Raw genomic sequence first — 26305 nt, 5'->3', positions numbered from 1 at the left:
CAGTCATCATCGTCGTCATCCTCATCATCCTTCCCATGAGACTACTCGTGGTCCTGGTCCTTTTCCTGAAGAGCACATACACAGATGATGGCGCCAGAATGATTCCTATGACTATTAGATGGTAAGCTCCCTGGGGACAGCATCGTCTCTGTTTTGTAAACCATTGTAAATCCAGCATCTACCACTGTTCGTGGCACAGCCAGTTTCGATAAGTATTTATTTAATGAACGAACAAGTGAAACCTGCCTCATCTCACCTATCATTCATTCTGTAACCCAAATGTCCCAGGCCTTACAGACCCACAGGTACAAACAAGGCGATATTAACATTGATACCCAAGTTACAGTAGCTCTTGGCCTTCTGCTCTCAAAATCTCCAGTTACTTCTGGAAGCCCGAGAGACAGAGGCTGGTATCTCCCATGTGTTTAAGCGTCAGTCAGCTTGTGTCACCTACTCTGGCCGTGTTCGATTACCCGGGATACCCTCTGCTGACAGCATCTCCTCTGATGCTGCAGATCCCCCATGCATTGCATCTGTCTGCTGGTGAAACAGCCCAATCCTTCAGGAAACCAAGTCTGCCCTACAGTCCATGTGGCAAGGGGTGGGGGGGAGAATGGCCTGCACCCAACTCTGAGTAGCTCTTGTCCCTGGGCCCCAGAGAGGCACCGCTTGGGTCCAGGGTCCCTCACAGCTTGTTCCCTTCTCACCAGAGCCCTATCTCCATCAGACAGGACAGGGATGCCACCTGCCCGTTCCTCTGTCTTTTCTGTCTCTCTGCCTATTGACCCTTTCTCCTTCAGTTTAAAAAAGTGCCCCTGTACCTCTTCAGTTGTGCAATAGGGTCCCAGGGGATGTGCACCCAAGTTGTACAATCTGGGCTCCGCTATAATTCATTCATTAAATCAACAAATATTTACAAAGCACCTGCTAGGGGCCACACACAATCAGCCATCAGGTCCTTCCCATCCCTCGACCCTGCCCTGTCTCTGCAGCTGCACCACATCATTGTCTCATTTCAGATGTCCCTTGCTTCCCTCCTAGGTGACTGCCATGGTCTCGGAACTGGCCTCCCTGCCTCCTGACCGGCCCCCTCAATCCAGACTGCCAGAGCGAGCTTATTAACATGCAAGGCTGATGACATCAGGATTCTGTTAAAGCCTTCAGGGGCTCCCCATAGCTTTCAGGCTCGAGTTTAAACTCCTTAGCTTCGCACTAAAGACATTTTGTGGTCTGACTGCTGCCTGTTTGTTCAGCCGAAATTCCCATCTCTCCTCAGAATGAGTCACATTGGCTCAGACCTCTGAGTCTTCCCATCCTGTTCCTTCTGCCTGGAATGCCTTTTCTCACCTTTTCGTCTAGACCAGTGCTGTCCAATAGGACTTTCTGCTATGACGATGGAAAAGTCTCTATTTGCTCTGTCCAATGTGGTGGACTCTCTCTGGCCACACGTGCAATGTGTCTAGTGCAGGTGAGTTACATAGTCGGAAGTGGCTACCTTATTGGGCAGTAAGGATCCAGACTACTGCTACTCCCTTTAAAGTACTTAGCTCAGGGCTCAAGTTCTGTGCTGGGAAGCCACCCCAGCTTCATGGCTGATGTAGATGCCCCTCCTTTATGTCCTGTAGCATCCTTGTTCTGCTTCTATCCCCACATGCAGAACTTCACTATAGTCAGTGATGCACCAACCTGCCTCCCCGCCAGACTAAACATTTTTGAGGGCAAAGGCAAACAGTTCACCCAATAAATGGTTGGTACATGAATGCATAAGTGCACTGGTAAGGGTTTAACTGGCTCTCTGCCAATTCTGTGATGTGAATATTCCTACTATGTGTCCAGGGAATGAGAAGACAAGCCACAGAAAGGAGAAAATATTTGCAAAAGTCATATCTGATAGGTATCTTACCTAAGACTGTTATCCAAAATAAGCAAAGAATGCTTACAATCCAACAATAATAAAATGAACAACCCAATTCAAAAATGCGCAAAAGACTTGAACAGACACCTCACTGAAGAAGATATGAGATCGCAAATAAGTATACGAGAAGATGGTCAACATCACATGTCTTTGGGGAAATGCAAATTAAAACAATAAGATACCACTACACATCTCCTGGAAAATCCAAGATCCAAAACACTGACATCACCAAATGCTGGCAAGGATGCGGAGCAACAGGAACCCTCACTGCTGGTGCGAGTGAAATCAAAACGGTGCAGCCACTTTGAAAGACAGTTCGGCAGTTTCTTACAAAACTAAATCTAGTCTTAACATATGATCCGGCAATCATGCTCCTTGGCATTTACCCAGAGGGGCTGAAAACTTATGTCCACACGAAAACCTGCACGTGAATGTTTACAGCAGCTTTACTCATAATGGCCAACGCTTGAAAGCATCCAAGATGTCCTTCAGTAAGTGAGTGGATAAATAAACTGTGGGATACCCAGACAATGGGATATTATTCAGAGATAAAAACAGATGAGCTATCACGCCATGAAAAGTCATGAAGGAAACTTAAATGCATTTTACTAAGTGAGAGAAACCAATCTGAAAGGCTACATACTGTATGATTCCAACTATATGACACTGCAGAAAAGGCAAAACTATAGAGACAGTGAAAAGATCAAAGGTTGCCAAGGGTGAGGGGGGTGAAGAATAAGTGGAACAGAGGATTTTTAGGGTTTCACAGTGAAACTAGTCTCTATGATATTATAATGGTGGCTACATGTCATTATACATTTGTCAAAACCCACACCAAGAGTGAACGCTGACATAAACTACGGACTTCGGGTGATAGTGATGTGTCAGTGTAGGTTCATCCGCTATAACAAATGGACCACTCTAGTGGGGGATGTTGATAATGCGGGAGGCTATGCCTGTGTGGGGATGGGGAGGAAAAGAAAAATCTCTATTTTCTGCTCTAAAAACTGCTCCAAAAAATCAAGTCTATTTAAAAACACAAACAAACAAAAAATCATGGTTGACTTCAAGCTACCAACATGACATCACTGAACTCAGAGTGGGGAAGAGATGTGCACGATTGGCTCTTATGAGCAGGTAGGAGCCAGCTCCAGCACGCCACTGCATGAATGAATGAATGAATGAATGAAGTGTGCTAGACGCTGGGAATATAAGAGATGCCTTCAGACTCCTTGGAAAGAAGCCTATTCAGACCTGCAAGAAGCCGGGCATGCAGCTGCAGGTCCGATTTCAGTTCTAAACCATCTAATAAAGGACCAAGGTGTCATGTCTTTGACTTATTCAGGAAGAGAGACTTTTGTTTCCTTTGGGCCCTTTACCTTTAATATCAAGGCTTGTCCAGGCAACTACTGAACGCCCCACTCAGATTAGAGAAAAGTGGGTGAGCCTGAGGCCAGGAAGCAAGAGTTTCAGTTAGGAGGGTTTGCCTGCAAGAACATGGAACCGTGACCGGAAGTATCCTAAACAACCAGGGGTTTGTGATGCCCCATACAAAATGTCCAGAAGGAGGGCAGTTCCTGGCTTGCTGAATTCAATGACTCAACGATGCCATCCTCTGAGCATCAGTGGTGTCTCTTCTCAGCGGCCATTGTGGTTCCAGGCATCACATGCAGGCTGACAACGTCCAGTGAAGAAGAGGCACATTCCCTCCCAGTTTTCATTAGCAAGAAACACCTTTCCCAGAAGCCCTGCAGCAGCCATTGCCTCAGATCCCACCGGCAACGACTAGATCACAAGCCACTCTTAAGCCAACCGCTTCCAAGGGATGAGAGTACCGTGACTGGCTTAGGCCAACTGGTGGGACCCTACAGGAGGCAGAACCTGGCAACCCAGGCAGGGCTCTGCCCGCACGGAAGAGGCAGGCAGGGGTAGGGTGGCAGTGGGCAAAGGCTGTCAGGACCTAACCTGCAGGGAATATTAGAAGAAGATTCACCTGTTTGATGACCAGGCCATTCCATAAACATTCTTGAGATAATTAAGGAACAAGAAGGTAGCTTGAAAAGCAACCATACTCCAGTAAAAATTAATTAAAAAAAAAAAAAAGAAGGCAGTGTAAGGGAACACAGCTTCCCAGCTTCCCCCTCCAGGTTGAAATACCTACAAAGGCACACACATGCACACACACAGAGATACACACACACACACACACACCCTGCACTCAGCCCTCCTCTGTGGATTCCCACGTGCAGGTTAAGCCAGCTTGTCAATGGGGACAGGTTCCATGCTGTTCAAAGAAACCAGAACTGTGCATAGTTAGGCCCTGCGTCTGCTGTGGGGACAGAGGCCCCACCCAGCCTGGGTCTGCGCCATAGTCCCAGCGGAGGACCGGTCCTGCTGGGAGACTCCCCCGCGCAGGTGCTTCCAGGTACGGCTCTATCCAGGGTCATCTGTGGCCGCGTTCTGATGTGGGCGACCCCGTTCTGACAGGTCTGAATTCCCCAGAGTGAGCAGCGTGCTGTGCCTCACTCCCCCAGTTCTGACCTGGTTATGGGGAGTTGCTAGGTAACTGCTACACAGCCTCTGCTTCCCACGCCAAGGAGGCCTGGTTACCATGGCAAGTCCAGCTGAGTTGGGGCGTGCAAAGGAAGGGGAGCCCTGGCCAGGGGGTCTGCAGCCTGGACTCTGCCCTCACTCTCTCTGGGCTGCTGGACCTTGGGGAAGTCTCTTCACCCCTCTGGGCCTTAGTTTCCTTCTCAGTAAAATGAAGGAGAGGCTGAGTTTCTCTTCTCTCTAAACCGCTGACGCATGCAGGAGACATAAACTAAATAAACACTGGTCATCAGATTCATCTTAGGTAGGAATGACTCAAGATGAGTGCAGAAAAGGAATGGATTGAGTTATTTGCCTTTAAAATAAAATAAAATAGAGAAACTAGCAAGACTGTGTCTCCATTAAGACACATAGAAGTTACAGAGAATCTGGGACTTCCCTGGTGGTTCAGTGGTTTCCACTGCAGAGGCCGCAGTTTCGATCCCTGGTCAGGGAACCAGGATCCCATACGCTGCAGCGTGGCCAAAAATAATAATGATAATAAATTTAAAAATTAAAAAGAAGTTATAGAGAATCCTCCTACTGTTGGCAGAAACTTAGATTTTGGAATTGATATTCATAAGTCCATGGGGCTCCCCGGGTCCTTTTCCAAAGCCAGACTTCCTAAGGAAGTCCCCTCGGGATCCCCAGCTTGCTAAAGCGTGCTGTCCTATCCGGGCTCTACTGGCCCTTCTGTTTCTGCTGCAGCCACGTCACAGGCCCAGCCCTTCCCGGGTTGCTGGGACCAGCCCCGCTCCCACAGTGCGGGCTCTGCACAAGCCTCTGGGGTCTGCTACTAGGTCCTGCCTCCATTCGGAGACCTGGTCCCATCCTCTTCCTTGGTCCCTGCAACAAGCTCTCCGCCCAGGCCCAGATGCTGCGACCTCTGCAGGACCCAGCTCCTCACCACCCCCCGCCCCTTGTTCCTGCCAATCCCTCTCCCAGGATCCAGATTCCTGCTGCTGCAGTTTCCTCACCCCACCGCCATCCTGCCTGTCTGCCTGCCTGAATTTCCAAATACCATAGGCTGCTTCATACCTCGGTATTCCCGTGACCTTGTGCTGGAGCCCCTGGCGTGCCAGCTGCATGCCACCAGGAGCACCGCCACCCCCCAAAGCCTGTTGTCACAGGTGGCCCCTGTGACCCCATCCTGCCCCCAGCAGCTGATCTGTCTTTTCCCTTCCTCCACAGACCCTGCCTCCTGGTCCGGTTCTAAGTCTTGGCCATGCCCGATCCTTCCCTACTGCCATATACACACGGCGTACAGGATTATGTCTGAATGTGCCCCAGGATGCTGGATTCAGGTCAGGGAGCATTCCCCACCCCCACTCGACAGACTTTCTCCCTGGTTGGGAGCAGAAGGAGGCATTTGTACCTTGTCCACAGGGAATGAGAACCACTGGGGTGGGCAGGGTGAGGGGCCTTTCAGCTGCCAGCTCTGCTCTGGGGCATCCTAGGCCCTCCCAGCCCTGCAGAGAAAGCCCCAGCCTGAGTCACACACCCCAGTCCCACCTTCTTTCTAATGACTCCTGTAGGCAATGTAGAAAAGCCGAGAAGGCAAAAGCTTTGAGTCAAACAGACCTGGGCCCCCGTCCAGACTCTGTCCCTGACAAGTCCTGAGCCTGGACAAATTCCTTGACCTCTCTGAGCTATTCTAGAGAACTGGAGAGAGTAGAACAGAGTTGTCAAGAGAAGTAAACAGAATAATAGGAACTGCTCGGTGAGGGCCCTGCAAACGGTGGGCAGGCCCACCACCCCCTCCATCTTGGCAGAGACAGGCTTCCTCACCCCACCCCACCCCCAGACATGTGGCTGCAAAGGCCTGCTCTCCTTTAAACTTGCCTGCCCTGTATTCAGCCCCCTTGGGGTAAGTCTCTCAACACCTATCAAGCTGATAACTTGCTGATGCAGTAAATCAACTTTGGGAAACTCCCCTCCCTGGGCGTTACCCACCATCTTCCAGGTGATCGCTGCCCCGCAAGGGTGGCCAGGGACAGAGTACTGAGAGTGTTGGCCAAATGAAGGAGCGATTATTGAAGGGAGAATGCCAGGCCAGCAGAGGTGTCCTGCAGCCGCTGTTACTTCCTCTGGCCCGTCTGCCTGCCTCCAGTACCCAGATCAGGCACTTTCTCTCCTGGAAAACCTTTCCCCTGCCATGCTTGGCTTGGGGTTCATGCAGCCTTCCAGAGATGGGGGGCGGGGGAGGTAGGCAAGACATCTGGGCTTCTCTGCCCTGAACCTTGCCCTGCATTTCCTTGTTTGGCATCTGTGCTAATGCAGGTCCCCACCTGGAGTTCCCCTTCCTTTCAGTTTACCTCTGTCCACATCCTAGCCAGCCTGCAAGGCCAGGGAAAATGCCACCTCCTTGATTCCACCCTCAGCCTGGAGTAATTCTCCCTCCACAGAAACTTCTCCTGACACATACTCTTCTGGCCTTACCCTAGAGGGATGTGTGTCCTCAACGCCTATGCCCTGTGACTCTGGGGGTTCCAGTTCCCCAAAGACAGGGATGAGCAGATACTAAGTAAATAAATAATTCCAGCCCAGCTTCCTTGTTTGGATAAGAGCTGTCTTCAAATTTGTCTAATTGGTGATGACTTAGAGGGGTGGGAAAGGGAGGGTACGAAGGAGTTGTGGGAGGGAGGGGATGTGGGGATATATGTATAAATACAGCTGCTTCACTTTGTTGTACAGCAGAAACTGGCACTACAGTGTAAAGCAATTACACTCCAATAAAGAGCTTAAAAAGTTTTGTATAAAGATATTTCAGACACACCCCAGTTCCCAGTACTGACAGCCACTGGGAAGGGGAGGCGCTTCATGGGCAGCACTGTGTCCCTTGGGGTGAAGATTTCTCATGCTGCCCCATGCCTACCAGGTGTGCTGCTCCAGGAACTCCCCAAGTCTGTGCTGCTGCCAAGAGGAAGTGAGAGGAGGCCGCATCCCTCCCCGAGGCTTCCCTCCTAAAGCCTCCCCAGCCTCAGAGCAGAGCTCTTTCCCTAACACCAAATGTCCTACACCACAGGCTCCCTCTGCCTCTGGCCAGTCCTGTGCCCGCTGCCAGGCACATCCATCTCAAGCACCATTTGCATCTTGCTGTTTCCCAGCTCACACACCATCCATGGCTCCCAACTGCCAACAGAGTTAAGTTCAAACTCACCTTGGAATTCAAAGATTCAAGAACTTTCAGGAGGCAACCTCTATCTCTGGCCCATCCCTCTTCCCGTCCTTGCCCCATCCCTGAAACACACACGCATGTGCATAATCACATACGCGTATACAGACATACACATGTACACGTATGCACACAGACACATGTACATGTGCACACATATACACAAATACGCACTTCATATACACACATAAATGCACACATGTATATACACACTTACATGACCCAAACTAATTTGTTGTTTAACCTATGTTTGCTTTGAGCATTACATTCACTCATTCATTCATTCATTCATTCATCCAGGTCCATACTAGAGCTGGGATGCACATGTGAAGAGCACAATTTTCTTACTTCTCCTGGAAGTAGTTACTATTCAGCCAGCTTTCTAATAGCTTTCATTCAATTCTGACTACTTTAAATTTAAATAGTAGCAACCATATTGGACAGTGCAGTTCTATTGGAAAACCTTCTGGCCCTTGGGTCCCACAAAATTGGTGGCAAGTAGACTTGGGTTTGAATCCTTAGCTGTGTGACCCTGATTGGGCTGCTAAACTTCTCTGAGCCTCAGCTTTATCAGTTACATCATGAACATAATGTAAAGATGAAATGAGCAAATGGATGCCTGGTGCCTAGAAAATGCTTAGAAAATATGTGGAATCTGAATTTTTGTCTCTAGGGATTAAATAATTATTTGTGGATAATGATCCCTAACCTACTGTTAACCTTAAGTCAATATTTTTTACGGCTTTTGCATATATTCAATTGGCCTGAAATAACGTAGAATTCCTGCCTCCTTTGCAGCTTCAAGACAGCAGGGGAGACAGGTTCTGGAAATCCCTTTGTTTTCTGAGCTCCTTTTGAGTGGGGAGCAAGTCTGTGTTTTCTCTTAAGTTCCCTGTAACATAATGCTCCGTGTGTGTTTGCTGATAGAATCACTGTATTCACTGATAACAAGACTCAGAATTCAGCCCAATAAATATTTAGTGCATGTGCTCTGGCTGGATACTATGGGAAACGTGGAGGCAAACCACAAGAGCTCCTAACTTTGGCAACTTGATCTAACAGCAGAGGCAATATGTTTGCTAGTGATCCTGCTGCCCCCTGACTCTGGGTGTGAAGCCCTTGGGATGGGGTCCTTCTGGTCAGGCTACGTGCCTTTGCCCAGGCAGTGAGCGATGAGTGGGACAAAAGCTTGGTTTGAGGCATAAGGTTGTCTTAGTCCACCTACGTCACGGTCAGGAATCTTCCTCTGATACTAAGCCAGCAGAAACAGTCTGAGCAAGAGGCGCTGAAGACCACAGGGCAGAACTCAAGCTAATCTGCCACGGCCACTTCTCCAGTGACCAGCTTTTACTCTAGGTCACTGCATCCAGGACACACAGTGGGCTGACTCTGACAAGGAACTGCAGCAGCTGGGCCCCAGGGGGAAGGGCTGGGGAGGAGTCTCTGGGTGGGGAAAAGTACAAACCCCTGGGCCTTTTCCTAGGCAGGACTTCGGCTGAACTCTGCCCTCTGTTCCCTTCCAGATCCTGTCCCCACCCCCCACCCCCCGCACTTCTGTCTGCACCTCACAGGAGGATGTGGATGGCAAAATCCAACTTCATCTTTAAAGTGTACCCTACCACACATATTCTCCCTTGCTTTCTCTTTCTGTCTGTCTGTCTGTCCCTCTCTCTCTGACACACACACACACACACACAGAATCACGCTGTGTAATTGAATGGCTGAAAGGATTTACATCCAACTGAGCTGCCTTTTTTGTTCCAGGTTCTAATTCTTATGTTCTTACTTCATCTATGCCGAGGAAGAGAGAAAATCTTGTCGATTTTTAAGAAGGAATTCCCGGTCAGTTTGAAGTAAAACGATGGTGGAAAAGGAGAAAACCAGGGTGAAAGCTCAGTGTTTAGCGTATGACACCTGGGAACACCACGCTGAATAAGACAATCCTGGCCTTCAGGAACCTACCACCTGCTGGGGGAGATAGGCCATCAGCACACAGAGCTTGAGTGCTAAACCAGGGCGGAGCATAAACTGAGGGGCCCTAACCCAGACCTGGAGGGCCAGGAGAGACGCCGTGGAAGAAGTGAAGAGGCTGAAGACAGAGGATTCAGAAGAGCAGCACAGCAGCACGTGAACTGAACTGAAAAGCATTGCAGCAGCAGGAAGTCCCCAAGCAAAAGTCATGACATACTGAGGAAGGGGGAGAAGAAACCTAACAGGTTTGGATCATAAATGGCTGCAAGGTGCTTGACTTGTAGTGTAGGGATAATAAGAGAACTTTGGAAGAGTTTTGTGCAGGGAAATGACATAATATATTTGCATTTTAGAAAGGATTTGGGGGGCTTCCTAGGTGGCGCAGTGGTTAAGAATCCGCCTGACAATGCAGAGGTCATGGGTTCAATCCCAGCTCCAGGAAGATCCCACATGCCACGGAGCAACAAAGCCCGTGTGCCAAAAAAATAGAAAGGATTGGGGAGAGAAGATCGAGTCAGGATGACCAGTTAGGAGGCTCTTGCAACAATGTGGGGGTGGAGGGGAGTGGTAACAGGGATGGAGGGAAGAGGGCTGATGGGAGACATCACAGAAGAGCCTCACCTGGCCTGGTGGCCATGCGGTGGGGGAAGAGTCCAAATGCATCCATGTGTTCCACTCGGGCCACCAGGCAGATGGTGCTGTCATTCTGGAGGAGAGGGACCCAGACGGAACAGTAGTGGGAGCGGGTAGAGGAGAAGAGGGTGAGGGGTTCCTCTGAGACCCGCTGCCTCAGAGGAGCCCGGGGGGATGTCTAAGCAGAGATGATGAGAGCGGGAAGGCTCAGCAACCGCTGTGGAGCAGAGGGGAATGTCCTGGACTGGAGAGAGGACTGGGAGAGTCCTTCGAGCCCCAGGGAGGTGGGAGCGCCCCTGGAGCATGTGAGGTCTAAATGATCAGAAGGTCAAGGCCGAGAGCCAAGGGACACCAACGTTGAAGGGCTGGACGAAGGAGACAGAAGAGTGGCGGGGAGGTGCAGAGAGGCCGGAGAGTCGGGATGTTCAGGAAGCCGGGGCAGCTGCAAAGTGGTGGGGAGAGGAGCCTATAGGCTTCCAAGGCTGCAGATACAACCAAGTCCCTGCCCGAGTCTGGAGGTCGAGGAGGGCAGGTATCTGCCTAGTCCAGAATCAGCATGCAATAAATCACACCTGAACAAACAGATGAAAGCCTGAGATGTGTCGTGAATGGCAGCGGAGAGGCCTCGGTGCAATTACTTCTCCAGGCTGTAGAGCAGGTTAGAGATGAAGGCCACTCAGCTGGTTCAGTCCCAAGATCTACACCCTTCCTCCCCACGGCCCCAGCTCTAACCACCTCCTCTTCCTCTCTCAGCCTCTCAGGGAATAGGCAGCAAAGCATGAATCTCACAGAGACAGGAGAAAGCCCCCAAAGTTTTATAACAGGTGCTCATGACACAAATTGCCGCAGAGGAAAAAAAAAAGTCAGCCCTGGGAAGCTTATCTTAGAATATATCATGAGGTGGGCTATTCTGGGACGCGAATGACACAGGAGGGCCTGGGGAAATAGACACGAACAGGGATGAATGCAGCTACAATGAATGTTAACACCGAGGGGTCAGATCTCGACTGCACGCCCACCCGGCACTGTGCGCAGGGCCAGGGGAAGGCAAGGGACAGCCAAGAGCCCAGGTGGAGGGGGAGGTGTCTTCCGGAGAAGGAGGCCCAAGGGGAATTGGAGGAGGAGGCACAATTTCTCAGGAAGGTGCAGTCACCTTGGGCAAGGTGGCTTCTGAAGTTGCAAGAAATGCAACCGTGATGGGCCCAGGGAAACTCCAGGCCCAGGGCTGGAGGGACCAGTAGAGGACCAGAGGCTTTCCTAAGGTGTCACCCACATGGGGCGCCCACAGACACCAGGTAGATTGGGCCTGTGCCTAAAAGAAATCAGTTTCCCAGCTGGTAAGGTGTTTAAAAAAAAAATCTCACTAATAATGCACAGAGGATCAGGCCTCAGGGACGTGTGTCCCGGCACCTCCATTTACTGGCTGATAACCTTGAAGAGGCCATCTCGCCTTCCAGAGCATCAGCTCACAGTAATCCCCTTCACAATTTACTTCAAAAGATTGTGGGGGGTGGGGGGGGCACCAAATTAGATAACTGTATGTGACAGGGCCTCCAAAGCCTTATAACCTCTCTGTGGATGCCACTGTGTCATCACCCTGCCTCGTAAAGAAGGCTGCGGGTATCTGACACCCAGCTAAACTAAGGGAGCCACCAGAGTAGCTATCGATCTTTTCAGATTCCTCTTTTTTATTCTCAGTGGCAAGCACGTTACCTAGTACACATCAACTGCTGAAAAAAGTTGGCTGAATAAATGTCATTGGTATGTAAAGGGAAATATCACGAAAAGACCACTGTGTGTTTCATAGCAGTTAGATCTAGGAAAGCTCTTTTCCAATGCGAACTGTTACTAAAATAGTCTACTCTGATTCTAACCTTCTGTCCAGTTCCAACCTGTGTCACGTAACACTTGTGCTCCTTGAGAGCAAAACCCGTACCTCAACCATTCACTTCCATGTAAGCTCCACATGGGCAAGAACTTGGTTTTGTTCAGAGCTGTACCCTCAGCACCTAGAACAGGGCCTTGTGCTTATTAAGGCTCGAAAAGGAGCGGTTTCTGACTCTCAGCACAAGGCTAGGCATTCAGCAAATGTTTGTTGAATGGATAATTTATTGAACAAGGGGAATTCTGTTTCTTCCTAATGTGCCTTTCTAGCACTATCAACCAAGGCAGTATAGCAAGGTGGGCAGGTAGGCAAGCCCTGGAGTCAGACAGTCTGGGTTTGACTCCTGGCTCTTCTACTTAGCAGCTGGGTGACCTAGAGTGAGCTACTACACCTCTCCGTGTTTCAGTTTTCTAACCTGTAAAGTGAGGATAATAATAACTTTTCTAATAGGATTACATGAATTTATCTGAAAGATATGTATTTTGCACAGTGCCTGGCACACAGTAATTTCTGCTATTTTTTAATGACCATATCAGTCTCTTACTAACCTTCAATGGCTCCCCTAGCTACAGGATAAGATCTAAAGTCAGGATCCCCAGGGACTTCCCTGCCGGTCCAATGGTTAAGACACTGTGCTTCCACTACAGGGGCCACAGATTTGATCCCTGGGCATTGAACTAAGATCCCACATGCTGTCTGATGCAGCCAAAAAAATGTTTAAAGTAAAATGAAATCAAGGTCCCCACAATTTGGACCCAAGGTCCCTCTCTTTCCAGTCCCATCTTCCCACACTTTAACTACTCTTTACAGGCTACTTACACTGTGCCAGACACTCCACTAAGTGGTGTATATCCATTCCTTGTTCCCCTTCTCGCACGGCCCTATTAGGTAGGACTTACTAGTGCCCGTATGTCACTGATGATGTGGCCAAGGCTCAGAAAGGAGAATTAACTTCCCCAGGGACACACAGGTTATACCAGGAAGTGGCATTCCATTCCAGGACTTTCTGATGTGAAAGTTCATGCTCTTCTTCACAGGCCTCTGAAATCCTTGCTATGCCAAGTGTGGTCTATGGACCAGCACTATGAACATTACCTGGAGCTTCCTAGAAATGCAGACTCTCGGGCCTCACCTCAGACCAACTGAATCAGAATCTGCACTTTAGCAAGATGCCCCCAGGTGACTACTGTGCACAGTAAAGTTTTAGAAAATCAATGCTGTAAACTACTTTTTATCAGTCAGACACAAGTGCTAATTAAATCAAATGTGTGGTCTTATTTAATCCCTACAACAATTTGGGAGATCACAGGAGGGCAGCATTTTTATCCCATTTTGCAGATGAGGATACTTAAGGCTCTGAGGGTTGAGTATCTTTTGCTGAACCTATGTGTGCCTTATGCCAGCGTGATGCTCTGATCACACCCAATCCCAAAGCCCTCTGCCTGGAATGTCCTCACTCCCTTTCTCTCCCTTAACTTCTCCTTTTAAGCTCCACTCAAAATCCCTTCCTGCTAGGTGAAGACCTTCTTATCTACATCCCATTAGTCCGATTAATTTCTTCTTCCCTCAAAGTCCCCACAGCTCCCTGCACCTGCTTTTCTCTTGGCCCTAATTCATTCTTTTTTAAAGAAATTGTACTGAGCACATACTGTGTGCCAGGCACATAGTAGGCACTGAGTAAGTGTTTACTCCCAACGCACTGTTGATTGAGTTCATTACAAGCATGTTCATCACACCTGTGTTATTCTCCTGTGTGTTTGTTTTTCTGTTCCTCCCACTGCTCCGAGCTCCTCTGTATCCCCAGCGCATAGAGTTGGGCATCTTGTAGGGCCTCAAGTCATCAGAAAACAAACTAAATGCTCTGCCATCTAAAGATGAAATTTGTCTCTACTTAGAGGGTTACTAGGAGTGAGGCCTTCCAATTCCCAAGAGTAGCAGAGGACACAGGTGAGATGACGGACACCTCTCTGCGCACCATCCCTGACCTGACACAGGAGGCCAGAATGGACTACTGTCACAAAATTTGCAGATATTTGAAAATCTAGCCTTCATTGTTCCAGGCCATCAAAGGAAGATCCAGAAATATTAGGCGACCTCTTCAAAGTCCCCAGGGTTAAAACCATATCCCCAATAACCTTCTGTCAGTTTGCAAGAGAAGTAAAAAGGGCAAAGGTGGCCATGGTGCAGGGCAGAGATCTGTGAGACACAGAGAACCTAACAGTCCCCATGTGCCGCCTCTCCTTTACAGGAAGACCTGGGCAAACCACGTGTTTCTAGGCTTCAATTTCCTCATCTATAAAATTAGGGCGTTGAATTAGTTTCTAAAGCTCCTCCCAGCACTAAGATGCTGTGCTATAAAATGAGAGAAAAGATGTGAACCTTCGGTTGCTATGATCTGAAAATATTTTGAATGTGGAGAATCAAATTGTACAGCAGTGCCTGAACAAAATAATATGTTAATGACTAAGAAGATTGCACTTAATCCAATGGGAAACAGCAGAGCTGCTGCTGCTGCTGTGTGTGTGTCTTCCTTCCTTGAGCTCAAACATATATTTTAAATCACTAATATAGTAATCAGGCCTCTGGCCGCCTATCTTGCCCAAACACACTACCCCCAGCTTCAAATTAAAATGGGGGGAAATTCCACCGCTGTTATTTACATCCTTGCTGTATTTGGGCGGCTTTTTTTTTTTTTTTTTTTTAAAGAAATTTCTGTGCTGCTGAAGGTGTTGGACCGACAGCCTCTGATCTCAGAACTGGCACATGTGGGCGAGGGCCGGGGGGTGCCGGGGGGCGGTTATTAGCATTTCGCTTTTGCACACCAACCGCCCCTCCTCGGCCTTCACGGCCGGCGGTCACAATCCGGCCTAGCAGAGAGCTCCCGGACCCCCAACCAGGGAGTGGTCAGATCGGCCACCCCCGAAGCGCCCTGGCCAGACCACGTGCTCGGAGCCCTACCAGCGGGGGAAATGGACGAGCACCTGGGACGTGTCTGGCCGACCCGGCGGCAGGAAGGGTTAGGTCCCCAACCTTTCTCCCACCGAAGGGTCCGGGGCCAGGAGGCGGAAGCGGGCCAGAGGGTCTAACTACGTGGGTCTAACTACGGCTCGGCTCCAAGCTTCTGCCCGCTCCGGAGCTCCCGCCCCGGGCTGGGCCCCGCAGGCCCAGGCCTCGTCGCGTCCCCAGCCGAGCCCCCAGAGGTCGCCGGCGCCGCTCGCGCCCCGCAGAGGCGGAGGGCTCGGTCGCCCCTCCCCGCCCGACGGCCGCGCCCGCGCGGATTGGCCGCCCTCGCGGCCAGGTGAGGCGCCCCGCCCCTCGGCGACTCCAGGTGCGGCGGTGGGACCGGGACCGCGGCCGGGCCGGGGCCGGGGCGCCATGGCCGAGTCCCAGCTGAGCTGCCTGGACGAGGCGCACGTGAACGAGAGGGTGACCGAGGGGCAGGCCACCTTCTACTACTGCGAGCGGCGGCGGGCCGCGCTGGAGGCGCTGCTGGGCGGCGGCGAGCAGGCCTACCGCGAGCGGGTCAAGAAGGAGCGGCTGCGGGACTTCCTCTCCAGCCAGGAGCGCCAGGCCCTCCGCGCCTCCTGGAGCCCCTACGAGGACGTCGCCGCCGCCGCCGCCGCCGGGGGCAAGGGCAAGGCCAAAGCCAAGACCCCGGCGCAGGCCGCGGGCGCGGCCGCGCCCGCCGAGTCCCTGGCCTACTGGCCCGACCTCTCCGACACCGAGGTGCCCCCGCTGGACCTGGGCTGGACCGGCACGGGCTTCTACCGCGGCGTGAGCCGCGTCACCCTCTTCACTCACCCCCCCAAGGAGGAGAAGGCCCCCCACCTCAAGCAGGTGGTCAGGCAGATGATCCAACAGGCCCAGAAGGTAGGCCCCGCTCCCGCCCCCACGCTGGGGGAACCCCCACGCCCGGCCCCTCGGACCAGGCCCCAGCTCCAGGCAAGGCCTGGGGCTGGCCGCGCTGACCACCCTCTGGAAAATGAGCCCAGAACCCTCCCTTCCGCCGTGGGGCTGGCGAGGCCTCTGGAGAACGTGGATGTGAACGTGTTTGGCAAATTACAAGGTGCTGGGCAGTTGCTTGTCGTCGTTATTACAGTGTCCAGAGGCGCTGGCTTTTCTCCGCTCGGTGCTTCTACTTCCCGTCTGGTGTCTCTCCCTAGGGAAGCGTGGGGGCTGTGGAGCCCTGTGGCAAAATGGGCCACTCAAAGTTCTGGATAATAACCCATGTGCTGCCCAGGGATTTACCAAACGTATCCCTGGTCGTGTTCTCCTTGACCCTCACGCAACCCCAGGAAGTGTGGTGTGGCCTCCCCACCCCCACCCGAGCCCCGCTGCTCTTAGGAGGCCCCACCAGAGTGAAGGCTGGCCTGGCCCCTGGCATTCATATTGGCTCTGGGCCCAGTACCAGAGCTCAAGCAGCCTAGGATGAATGAAGAAATGTATTTTGAGCACCTACTATGTGCCTGACTGTGCTGGGCTCTTTGACATGGCAGATCCCTGGACTCTGCAGGTCAGGAAAAAGCTCCTACTTACCGTGTCTACTCTACCTGGGGACTGAAAGGAGGGGATGTTTCCAGAGTGGCTGGTATTCTAATACTGGCGGGGCCAGTATTTTGTAGGGCAGGTGGAAGATTTACTCTGTGTCCTTGGGTAGGGGTACCTAGGTAGGGCTTCCCGATAAAGTATAAGATATCCTGTTAAATTTGAATTCCAGGTAAACAACAAAAAATTTTTTAGTATTATACAGTATGACTCAAATATTGCACTGGGACATACTGATGCTAAAAAGTCATTCATTGTTTATCTGAAATTCAAATTTAATGGGGGCATTCTGTATTTTTATTTGCTAAGTCTGGTTCCCCTACATTGAGATTTGCTGAGAAACATCAGCAGCCTTTGGTACCCAGTTCAGAACATACAGCAGGAGTGGCGTGGCTTCACCATTCTAATTCAACTAAGTAACCGTGGTTGGAGTCTTGTTACCCCTAGAGGCTGAACGAGCCTAGAAAGACCAGTGCTGGGGCTCTTCTTCCTGGAAGGCATGATGCAGGTAGTTGGCTAGATTGGCTACCAGAAGGGTTAATTTCTCCCTGTCCACGTTTCCATTCTCTCTCTAAAGATTTCCAGCTTGTCTGCCTGAGTGTGCTTTGTATGTCGCATTCTGCAAAAGAGAAAGGCAAGTTTGAACAGAGGAGGATAAAGGACATGGGTGACAAGACTGTGCGGCAGGCTGCAGCTGGGGTCGGGGGTCAGGGCTCATGATGTAATACTGACAAGCCTTGACTTATGAGTACTTAATATGTGCCAGCCACTGTGCTAATAATTTACCTGCATTTTCTTCTTTGGCTTTTCACAACCACCGAGGAAGATGGGTATTTTCCTTATTTTTGGATTCAGAACAGTTAAGTCACTTGCTAAGCCAGATTCAGACCCCAAAGTCCTTCCTCTTAACCGCTGTGCGGTCTGATGATGGTGCAACAGACTAAACCAAGGAGCTTGAATAGAACTAGCCTGGTCACAACCTGGGGTACAGGTTGCACACCCCTGTTACAGGAACAGAGAGACAGGGCCCTGCCCACTGGGACTTGTAGTCCCATGTGGGATGTCGGGAGTCTCCTGTTTAGTGGAGTGTTCTTAACTCTTTAAATATTTAACAACAGAAACTTGAACAACTGTGAACCGATCCAATACATACATATTAAACCAGTAGTTATTTCCTGAGTGCTTACTGTGTGCCGAGCACTAGCTGTAGGAGAATATAAGCTGTGGCCTTTGCCCTCCATGAGTTAACTCAAATGCTGGAGGATGTGCTGAAAGGAATACAGTTTTTGAGGCTGGATGTGCCTAATCTGGGAGGGCTTCCCAAGGGAGGTAAATTGCGGAGTTGAAAGGGGAGACAGAAGGAACCAGGAATGGTCAGTTTCTCCTTAAGAGACTCAGGAGAGAGATTTTTGTTTCAAAACAGCAACAGGTTTTGATTGGCAGGAGGAAAGAACTGTCATGGTGGGAGCTGAGTATGTGGGGGACCTGGTGCAGGGGTCCTAAAACTGTGTCCAAAGCAGGTGACTACCCCCTGGGAAGAAGCAACTTATGGCCCCATCTGTGCCCAAAACCCTCAAGCCCTCTGGACCCCGACTCTTTTTTTTTTTTTTTTAATTTATTTATTGGCTGCACTTGATTTTCGTTGCTGCATGGGCTTTATGTAGTTGCGGCGAGCAGGGGCTACTCTTTGTTGTGGTGTGCAGGCTTCTCATTGCAGTGGCTTCTCTTGTGGAGCACGTGCTCTAGGCGCGTGGGCTTCAGTAGTTGTGGCTCACAGGCTCTAGAGCACAGGCTCAGTAGTTGTGACATACGGGCTTAGTTGCTCCGTGGCATGTGGAATCTTCCTGGCCCAGGGATCAAACCTGTGTCCCCTGCATTTGCAGGCGGATTCTTAACCACGGTGCCACAAGGGAAGTCCCTGATTCTTAATCACTGCCACTCACATCTGTGCAGCACCTTCTTTCCAAAGATCCCGTGAACTAGGCAGGGCAGAGAGGTTGACCCTGTTTCACAGGTGAGGAAACTGAGGCACAAAAAAAAAGGGTGCTTGCCCAAAGGTCACATGGTTGGTTATGGAAAGACCCAGATCCCTAGCTTCTGCTCTAAAGGCTACACCTTCTGACCACTGCCGGCCCCCCACCCCCAACCCCAGCTTGTCCAATTGGAAAGCAGCCCTTTGTGACTATTACTCTAGATCCTTCCCCCTTCCTTTTCACCCTGAAGGAGGGAGTTTCCTTGTCTCCAGGGAGAGTCTGGCAGCTGTGAGGCTGGGTGGGACAGACCGAGATGGTTTCTGTGCAGAGACACAGGTGATTGTTGGGGAAGTGGGGGGAGGGAGGGTAGAAGGGCATGGTACACATGTCCAACTGTGTGCCAGAGTTTCCTGTTGTATCTCATTTAATCCTCAGAATAACTTCATGAGGGGCTGTCAGTTTTATTCCTGAGTGACAAACAAGAAACCAAGGCTCAGGGGGAGTGGCTGTGACTTGCCCACGGGCGCAGACCAGTGAGGGTGTTGAATCTGGGCCTCAGGGATATGGAGAAAGGACCCTAACTAGGCGACACTTTGAAAATATGATTGGGGGTCGGGGAGGAGGGACAGAGGGTGGTGGCCAGTGGGGGGAACAGCCCAGCAGGGGTGGAGGGGGTACCACGTGGAGTGGGAGGAGGCCTTTGAGTTGGTTGGTCTTAAGTTATCTGCTCTCTGGGCCTCTGCAAATGGCGGAACGCCTTCCTGGCTGCACCAGTAGCCAGCAATCACACATTCGGCCCTGTTTCCTTTGGGGTGGGGGATTTTCCTGCTGTTTTAATCCCCCTTAGGTGATTGGCTTATTTTACTATCACTGAATGATGTGCTTTGCTTAAACTACAGGTGGACCCAGAAGTGAGTCTGTGGCCTGTCCCACACTGGCAGCGAGGACCAGGGGTGGTTGCTGCCACTTGGGCTGCTATGACCATTGTAACCGCAGGGACGGGGCAGGGGGTTACTGGGCGTAAAGCAAGACCACGTGTAGACTGGGAAACGGTTGGTTCTTCTTTACAAGGGCACAATGAGAGGACCAAATAACTGCAACTTGTAAGGACAGGGCATTTGGTCATTGGACAACTATTTCAAGGTTTGCTGTGTGCTAAGCACTTTAATAGAAAACAGACATGTAAAACACACCTCTGCTCTTAAATAGCCTAATAGTCTACTAAACCATTATTTTAACATAGAATGATGTGTGCTCGGCAGAGGGCGTGGCCGGAGGGGCACCAACCCAGCCCCTGAATCAGGTTAGGGGAGGACCTTTGATGCTGAGGGCCCAGCTGCAGGCGTGTCTGAACGCAGCAGGCAGGGTGAGATTGCACCAAGCATCCACCCGTCTTTGCACCCCGGCTCTCTTCTGACCGGCGGCATCCATTTTTGAGGCGACTGGGCGGGTGTAGAGAGTACTGCCTGTGTTTCAGGAACAGAGGAAAACTTACTGGCCACCCACCTCGAAGACTCACCCCGGCGCCTGCATTCCTGGGCCCCACACTCAGGGGTACCCGCTGCCCGGCTCCTCATTGCTTACCGCCACCCCCTTCCCCAGCATTTCCTTTGAGCCTCAATAACCGTGTGAGGCGACGTATTATCTTCCTTCCACAGAGGCGGCCTCTGAGGTCCAAAAGGATGTAATGACTTATCTTCAGACCAAGGACAAGGAGATGACACAGCTTCCCCAGGTCCTTGGTCAGAACAACCAGTGACCCCTGTGGATATAAACACTGCCCGGGAGAGGGTGGCTGCTGGGCTAGGCAGCTTCAGTTAACCCAGGGCTGCTCCTCTTTATTCCTGCGGCAGCGGGAGGAACACACCCACCTGGTTGGTGGGGGTCAGAGGGGCGTGGGTAGCCGGGCCAGCCCTACCCTGTCTCTGCCTGTCAATGGTTTGTCCCCTTCCTTCAGGGTTTGGCTCAGATGCCACCTTCCTTGGCACTTTATCAAATTTTCAATCCAAAATTGACTTTCTGTTCTCAGACGTGGCTCCTTGTGTGTGCCACCTGTGTGCCTAGCACACAGCTCGATTTAGGAGAGCCCGTTTTATCCTCAGGGACTAGCAGCTTTAGAAGAGCTGAGACTCCCTCCTACTCCTGTCCGTCATCTTTGTAGGGCCCCAGCGGCACAGGCGACCGATAACTTTTGTTTGATTGGAAACCGTCTCCTGTTGGCCACCGGCCCCTCTTCATGCCTCTAGGGAGGCAAGTGTCTGGAGAGTCCCCAGTTGATCTGCATATTACTGTTACTGGCGGACTCCTTTAATCCGCATTGTAACAAGCCTCCTAGCAGCGGAAAGAAGAATGCTCTAGGTTGAGAGGAGGGGGTGCAGAGGGCTTTGGGGAAAGGCTCCAGAACAGTAGGCATGCTTGGCCAGGTTAGCAGCCTTGGTTAGAGGTCTGGGCAGCTGCTGGGGGTGAACAGCTGGGTACACATTCCCCGGGGGGCAGCGTGGCAAAATCTCAGAGGCTCTGGCTTCTTTCACCTGCAGGCTCAGCTTTGCGGGTGGCAGCCTTTGCCACTGAGTAGAGCCCACTGTCTCCCCCCATTAGCCTCAGTCTGCTCTTCCGTCATTCAGACACAGCCAGCAAATAGTACCCAGCACCTTCTCCATACCAGGCACCGTGCTGGGCACTGGGGTATAGACATGAAACAGTTGCAAAAAGAAAAGAGAGAGAGAGAGAACAAAAAATCCATTTTATATATATGTGTGTATATATATTTTTATATGTATGTGTGTATATATATATTTAAATGTCACTGGTTTATGAAATCTGAGTCTGATGATACATTTGTTAGCCACCTCACCTCCTTGTTTGAGAGCTGGTCCCAATTCTCACCTTGCTCCTAGTACCTTTCCCTGTTCTCCTCCCCTTTCATGTCAGAGGCTTTATCTAGAACTTCTGAACTGCCTTCTAAAAGCCTGATTCGCTGTGCAGAGCAAGGGAAGGCCTCTCAGGGCAGCCTGTGACCTGCAGGTCAGGCACACTGTTCGCCCACCCCCTGCGCCTAACCCGTTTTCCCTCCACACGTGACTGTTCCTCATGGGGGGCGAGGGGCAGTTCCAGAGTCCTGGTCCCCTTGAGGCTGGCGGGTAATGACGCAGCTGAAGTTCCAGGCACTGAGCACTTCACAGCCCTTCCAGGATCTTGCCTCGGCCTGTCCCGGCATCCCTGCCAAGCCCCAGGCGCCGCGGCTATTGGATTCCGAGTCTCTCTCCTTTATGCTCAGTCACTGCAAGCTGGGATTTCTGAGCAACAGAGACCCAGCTTCACGTCAAGGACAGAGAACAGGCTCTGAAGTTGAAAGGTCTTGGTTTCTGTCCTGATCTGGCTGTGTTCCTTGGGTAAATCCCTTCCCTCCCTGGGACTCCTGACCTGCAGAATTGGAGGGTATTACCTAGGTTTCTGGATGGCTTTGAAAAACAAGGGAGAAACTGTATGAAAGCTGAGGATACCAAGAAAGTCATACAAACATCAGTTGTTCTGGGAAGGTGCTGCTGCCATTGCTGTCCCCTCGGAGCAGGGAGGGAAGTGTGACTGAGCTTCGTCCCGGGACGTGGGGCTGCAGGTTAGGAGATCAGAGTTAGGACAGTCAGAGGTTGCTTCTCGTCTTAGGCTTGGAGGCCCTGAGCAGGTGTGCTTCCTGTTTCCTCCTCTGAGTGAGAGAAGCAGCGCCAAGTGCCGTGCCCTCCCCTCCCCCTGACCCGTCACTTTTCTGCTGGCCTTGATCTGATGTGGCTGTTTGCCAGGGCAGCTCTCATCTCAGTGGCAACTGAGTCCTCAGCCCAGGGTCTTCTCTAGGATCTGCCACCAGCGGAGACGAGATGGAAAGGCAAGGAGGCTCCCCAGTCCCGAGGGTGTTCCCCTCTCAGAGTCATCCAGAAGGGCCAGCTCAAAGAGCCCGAGGGCACTCTGGAAAGACTCCTCAAGGACTAAAGCTTGCACAGGTGGTGGTGGGGCATGGAGACACAGGGGTGGGGTGGGTTGAGGTGTTTCTGTGTTTGGAGAAGAGTGTTTCTGTGTTTCTGTCTTTGGAGAAGAGTGAGGCTGAGGCTTGGTTCCTCTGAAATCTAACACTTTAGGTCCCTAAAACTCTTGAGGATGGCTGTCTCCCCGGGGAGTTCAAAAGTAGAAGATGGGGCCTCAGTAAAGGGGTGCCTTCTTCATGACTTCTTGGTCTCATGGTAGCATAGCCAGTTTTGTTGGGCAGTGGTCTCAGGATCCCAGGCCACTGCCAGGGGATGGAGTATACAGTTGGCAGCCGGGAGCCTGGGTGTCCTCATTCTTGCTCTGTCTCTTTCCTCCTCCACCGGGCGACCTTGGGCAAATCATTTGACCTTGCTAGGCCTCCATCTCCGCATCTGTAAAATGGGAATAATTCTTATCTTCTTGCTTACTTTCAAAAGATTGCCCTGAGATTTCAATGTAAGACTCTGAGACAGCATTTTGAAAAAGATGACTAACAGATGCAGATAAAAGGGATTTATATTAAGAGTGGCTACCACCATTGTTGAAAGATAAGTGCTCTGCATGTTATTTCCTTTAATTAATCCAATCCTCAGCACCTTGCAAGGGAAATGAGGTTTTCCCAGAGGCTCAAGGAAAGCACAATCCCGTAGGCAAGCTGGGATTCCACCCAGGTCTGAGTTCAAGCCTTGTGTCCTGCTACACGTGCAGTTACTTCTGGGGATTGCTCCTGTGGCCACCTCTTTCATCTGAATCCAGAAACAAAGTATATTTGTTGCCAGCCAGGTTCTGGGAAGCTCACCAGCTAGTTCTGGAAACAAACAAGTACAGGACTACTTCAGGGGGAGTGGGAGACGGGAGGATTCTTCCTGCCTGGTGGCACTGTGACAGGTGTCACCAGGAAGCTGGGTATAGGATGCTTCCAAGGACCTTTTTTTTTTCCTTTGGCCATGCCACGTGGCTTGTGGGGTCTTAGTTCCCCGACCAAGGTCCTCTTAATGGCCACTTTCTGGCCCCCTGGGACTTGGGCCCCATTGACAAACTGAGACCTTAATGGGAGCCCAGCCGGCAACCCCACCCCCGTGCCGCCCCATCCGTCCTTGCGCACCTCCCCCAGGATGCTGCCTCTGCTTCACCTTGGCTGGTGGTCAGACCCACCTCCCTTTCCTCACAGCGTACAAGGCAGAGCCTGTTCTGGGGCAGGCTTCCAGTCTAGAGGGAGAGAGGAGCAGGGCAGAGGACCAGCGAGCAGGGGTGGGCCCTGGCTGACTGCCTGCCTCTCTGCTCCTGGCACTGTCCTGACCACCCCCCACCCCAGGCTGAGTCACTCTAGCTATCCCTGCCCCTCCTCCTCCCTCCCACCACACCTCCCACCCAGGGGCCATGACCAGTCAGCCTTGCCTGGGGCCCGTTGCCTCCCCCTCCTTTCTTTTCCTTCTCTGAAATTCTAGGAGTCTATGGACTTGCTAATGATCCCAGAATCTTTGCCCAGGAAAAGAGCCTATGGCTCTTCTAATTAGTGGTCTCTCTGGCCCAAGTTTCCAATAATCTGTTAACTCATCCCAGCCCAGCTTGTATGGTGGTCACCCTGTTGGGCCCCTCACAGCACTGGTGGGGCGTGTGGGAGGCTCCAGATAAATGCTTTTTTCTGTTCTGTTTTCTAGCAGTGAGTCAGCAGAAGGTGGGGGCGGGGGTGGGGCCCAGGGCTGTTTACCTTTTTGTGGGTCTTGAGAACCAGCTGTGAGTGTCCTTAACTCCCCCTCCCGGGAGGGTTCCCAGACTGCTTGGTGATTCCCCACTTCTGTTCCTTCACTCACCATGTTTCACTGAGGACCTACTATGTGCCATGTTCCAGAAATATACAGATGAAGAAAATGTGGACCGTGAAAAAGAAAACTGCAGTACAGGTGGGGGGAGGGGGTTGATAGCTAGTAATTGTTGAGTAAAATACCAGACCGTGCTAGCCCTTTTAAAATATATTATTTCATTTAACTTTCAGAACAATCCAGAAACTTTCCATTTCACAGAAGGTGAGGTCACACAGCTGGTAAATAGTGGAGCCAGATAGGAACTGAGATCCAGTCTGAACCCCGCTGAGCTCCAGGGGCACAGAGGCCTCCCGGGAATTGACAGCTGAAGCAGCCAGTATGGGGGGGGAGGGGGGCAGAGGGCTGGCGTGTGCAAGGCTGGAGGCCTGGGAGTGCACAGATGTACACTATTCCTGTCGCCCAGCCCGTCCTGACTGCCTTCCCCTGTTCCCCGCAGCCTCCACTTGCCTCTCTGGGGAAGCCCTCCCAGGTAGCATCACATGGCAGTGGCCACCAGGTTATCCTCGCGCTTCTCAGAACCTCCCGGGCAAACTGCCAGCTCCAGTTGTCTTGCCCTGATGGATCAATCAAGAAATACCTGGAAGGTACTTCTCGCGTCTGCCTTACTTGGCCCATGTATCGCATGGTGTGCAGAGCTCCAGGCCGGGAACCCAAAGCAGCAGCTGATCCTAAAAATCATCTGTGTATCTTCATTGGATTTTTTTTTTTAGCAGCTGATTTATCTTCCTAATTATGTTTAGCTTTAAGCTAATGTTAAAATGAGCTTGCATTAGATAATTTTCACTAATTAACACCAACTTAGTGTAGGGGAAGTCATCCCAGAAGCATGCCCTGGGGCAGGGAAAAGCTGGCCTAGGATCTTAAAAAGAATTGCTCTGCTGACTCCCTGGCGGATCACATATGGTGCTTCACGGCTGATTTAGTTGACCTTGCTCACATGGGTACAGTCTGCTCTTTCTCTGGAGCGCCCGCCCGAGTCTGCTTTGTATCACCCCCTCATCCGCCTAGTCTGGGGAATGGGTATCAGGAGTGCCTCATCAGGGTCAGATGGACAGGGAGTGAGCCCCAGGGGTGCACAGCAGAGTGGGGAGCAGAGCTGGCACAGAGGCGGAGCCACCTCGGAGAGGAAGGGGCCTGGCCGGCAGAGCTGGGCTCCAGCGGCTGCCTGTGCACCGGGGAACCTCATGTTCAATGGTGTCTAATTAGTGAGCCTGAAACAATGTAACACGGCCTCAGACAGCTGGGAAGCCTCAACTGACAAAGCGCAGATGCCCTGCTGGTGGGCTGGGGGCAGCTCAGCCTCCAGGCAGAGAACAAGACCCCAGTGGTCTTGGCTCTGCCCTCTCCATGGGCCAAGGCTCTGGCCCAGACTGCTTCCACGGCCCCCAAGGGAAGCCCTCTACTGCGAAGGTACTCTGTTTAGACATTTATTGTCTGTCAGGCTCTGTGCAGGATGACACGTCAGGTCTCTGTCCCCCCAGCCACGTGCTCAGTGAGACACAGGCCTGAGCAGACGTGCCTCCTGGGAAGGGCACACAGCCTGGGAGCTGGGGATGAACCTGGGACAGCCTGGGGGAGAGTGAAACAAGGACCTCAACAGGGAAAGGGCATTCCCATCACCACAGGTGACGGTGTGAGTTAAGGCACCAGGGCAGGAGCATGCCAGGTGTGTCTGGAGAACCAGAGAAGTTTATCTTCAAGGGAGGGAGTGGGTTGGAAGCACAAGGAGGGTCTTTGGCTAGGCTGAAGTCGGGCCCGGGTTTGGGCCAGGAAACA

At 51.6% G+C, this 26305-nt stretch overlaps 1 protein-coding gene across 1 annotated transcript in view; it reads left to right on the top strand.

Moving 5' to 3' along the window:
- Positions 1-15460: 15460 nt before the first annotated feature.
- FAM83F (family with sequence similarity 83 member F) overlaps positions 15461-26305 on the top strand; it is a 30706-nt gene continuing 19861 nt past the window's right edge. The window contains exon 1 of the mRNA XM_057742632.1: positions 15461-16038. Within this exon, the coding sequence (XP_057598615.1) occupies positions 15544-16038 (495 nt within the window). The 5' untranslated portion in view covers positions 15461-15543. The remainder of the gene's footprint in view (positions 16039-26305) is intronic.

Source organism: Hippopotamus amphibius, chromosome 7, assembly GCF_030028045.1.
Source record: "Hippopotamus amphibius kiboko isolate mHipAmp2 chromosome 7, mHipAmp2.hap2, whole genome shotgun sequence".
Classification (NCBI taxonomy): domain Eukaryota; kingdom Metazoa; phylum Chordata; class Mammalia; order Artiodactyla; family Hippopotamidae; genus Hippopotamus; species Hippopotamus amphibius.
The sequence above is the reverse complement of the archived record's forward strand: the minus strand, read 5'-3'. Positions and strand labels throughout refer to the sequence as shown.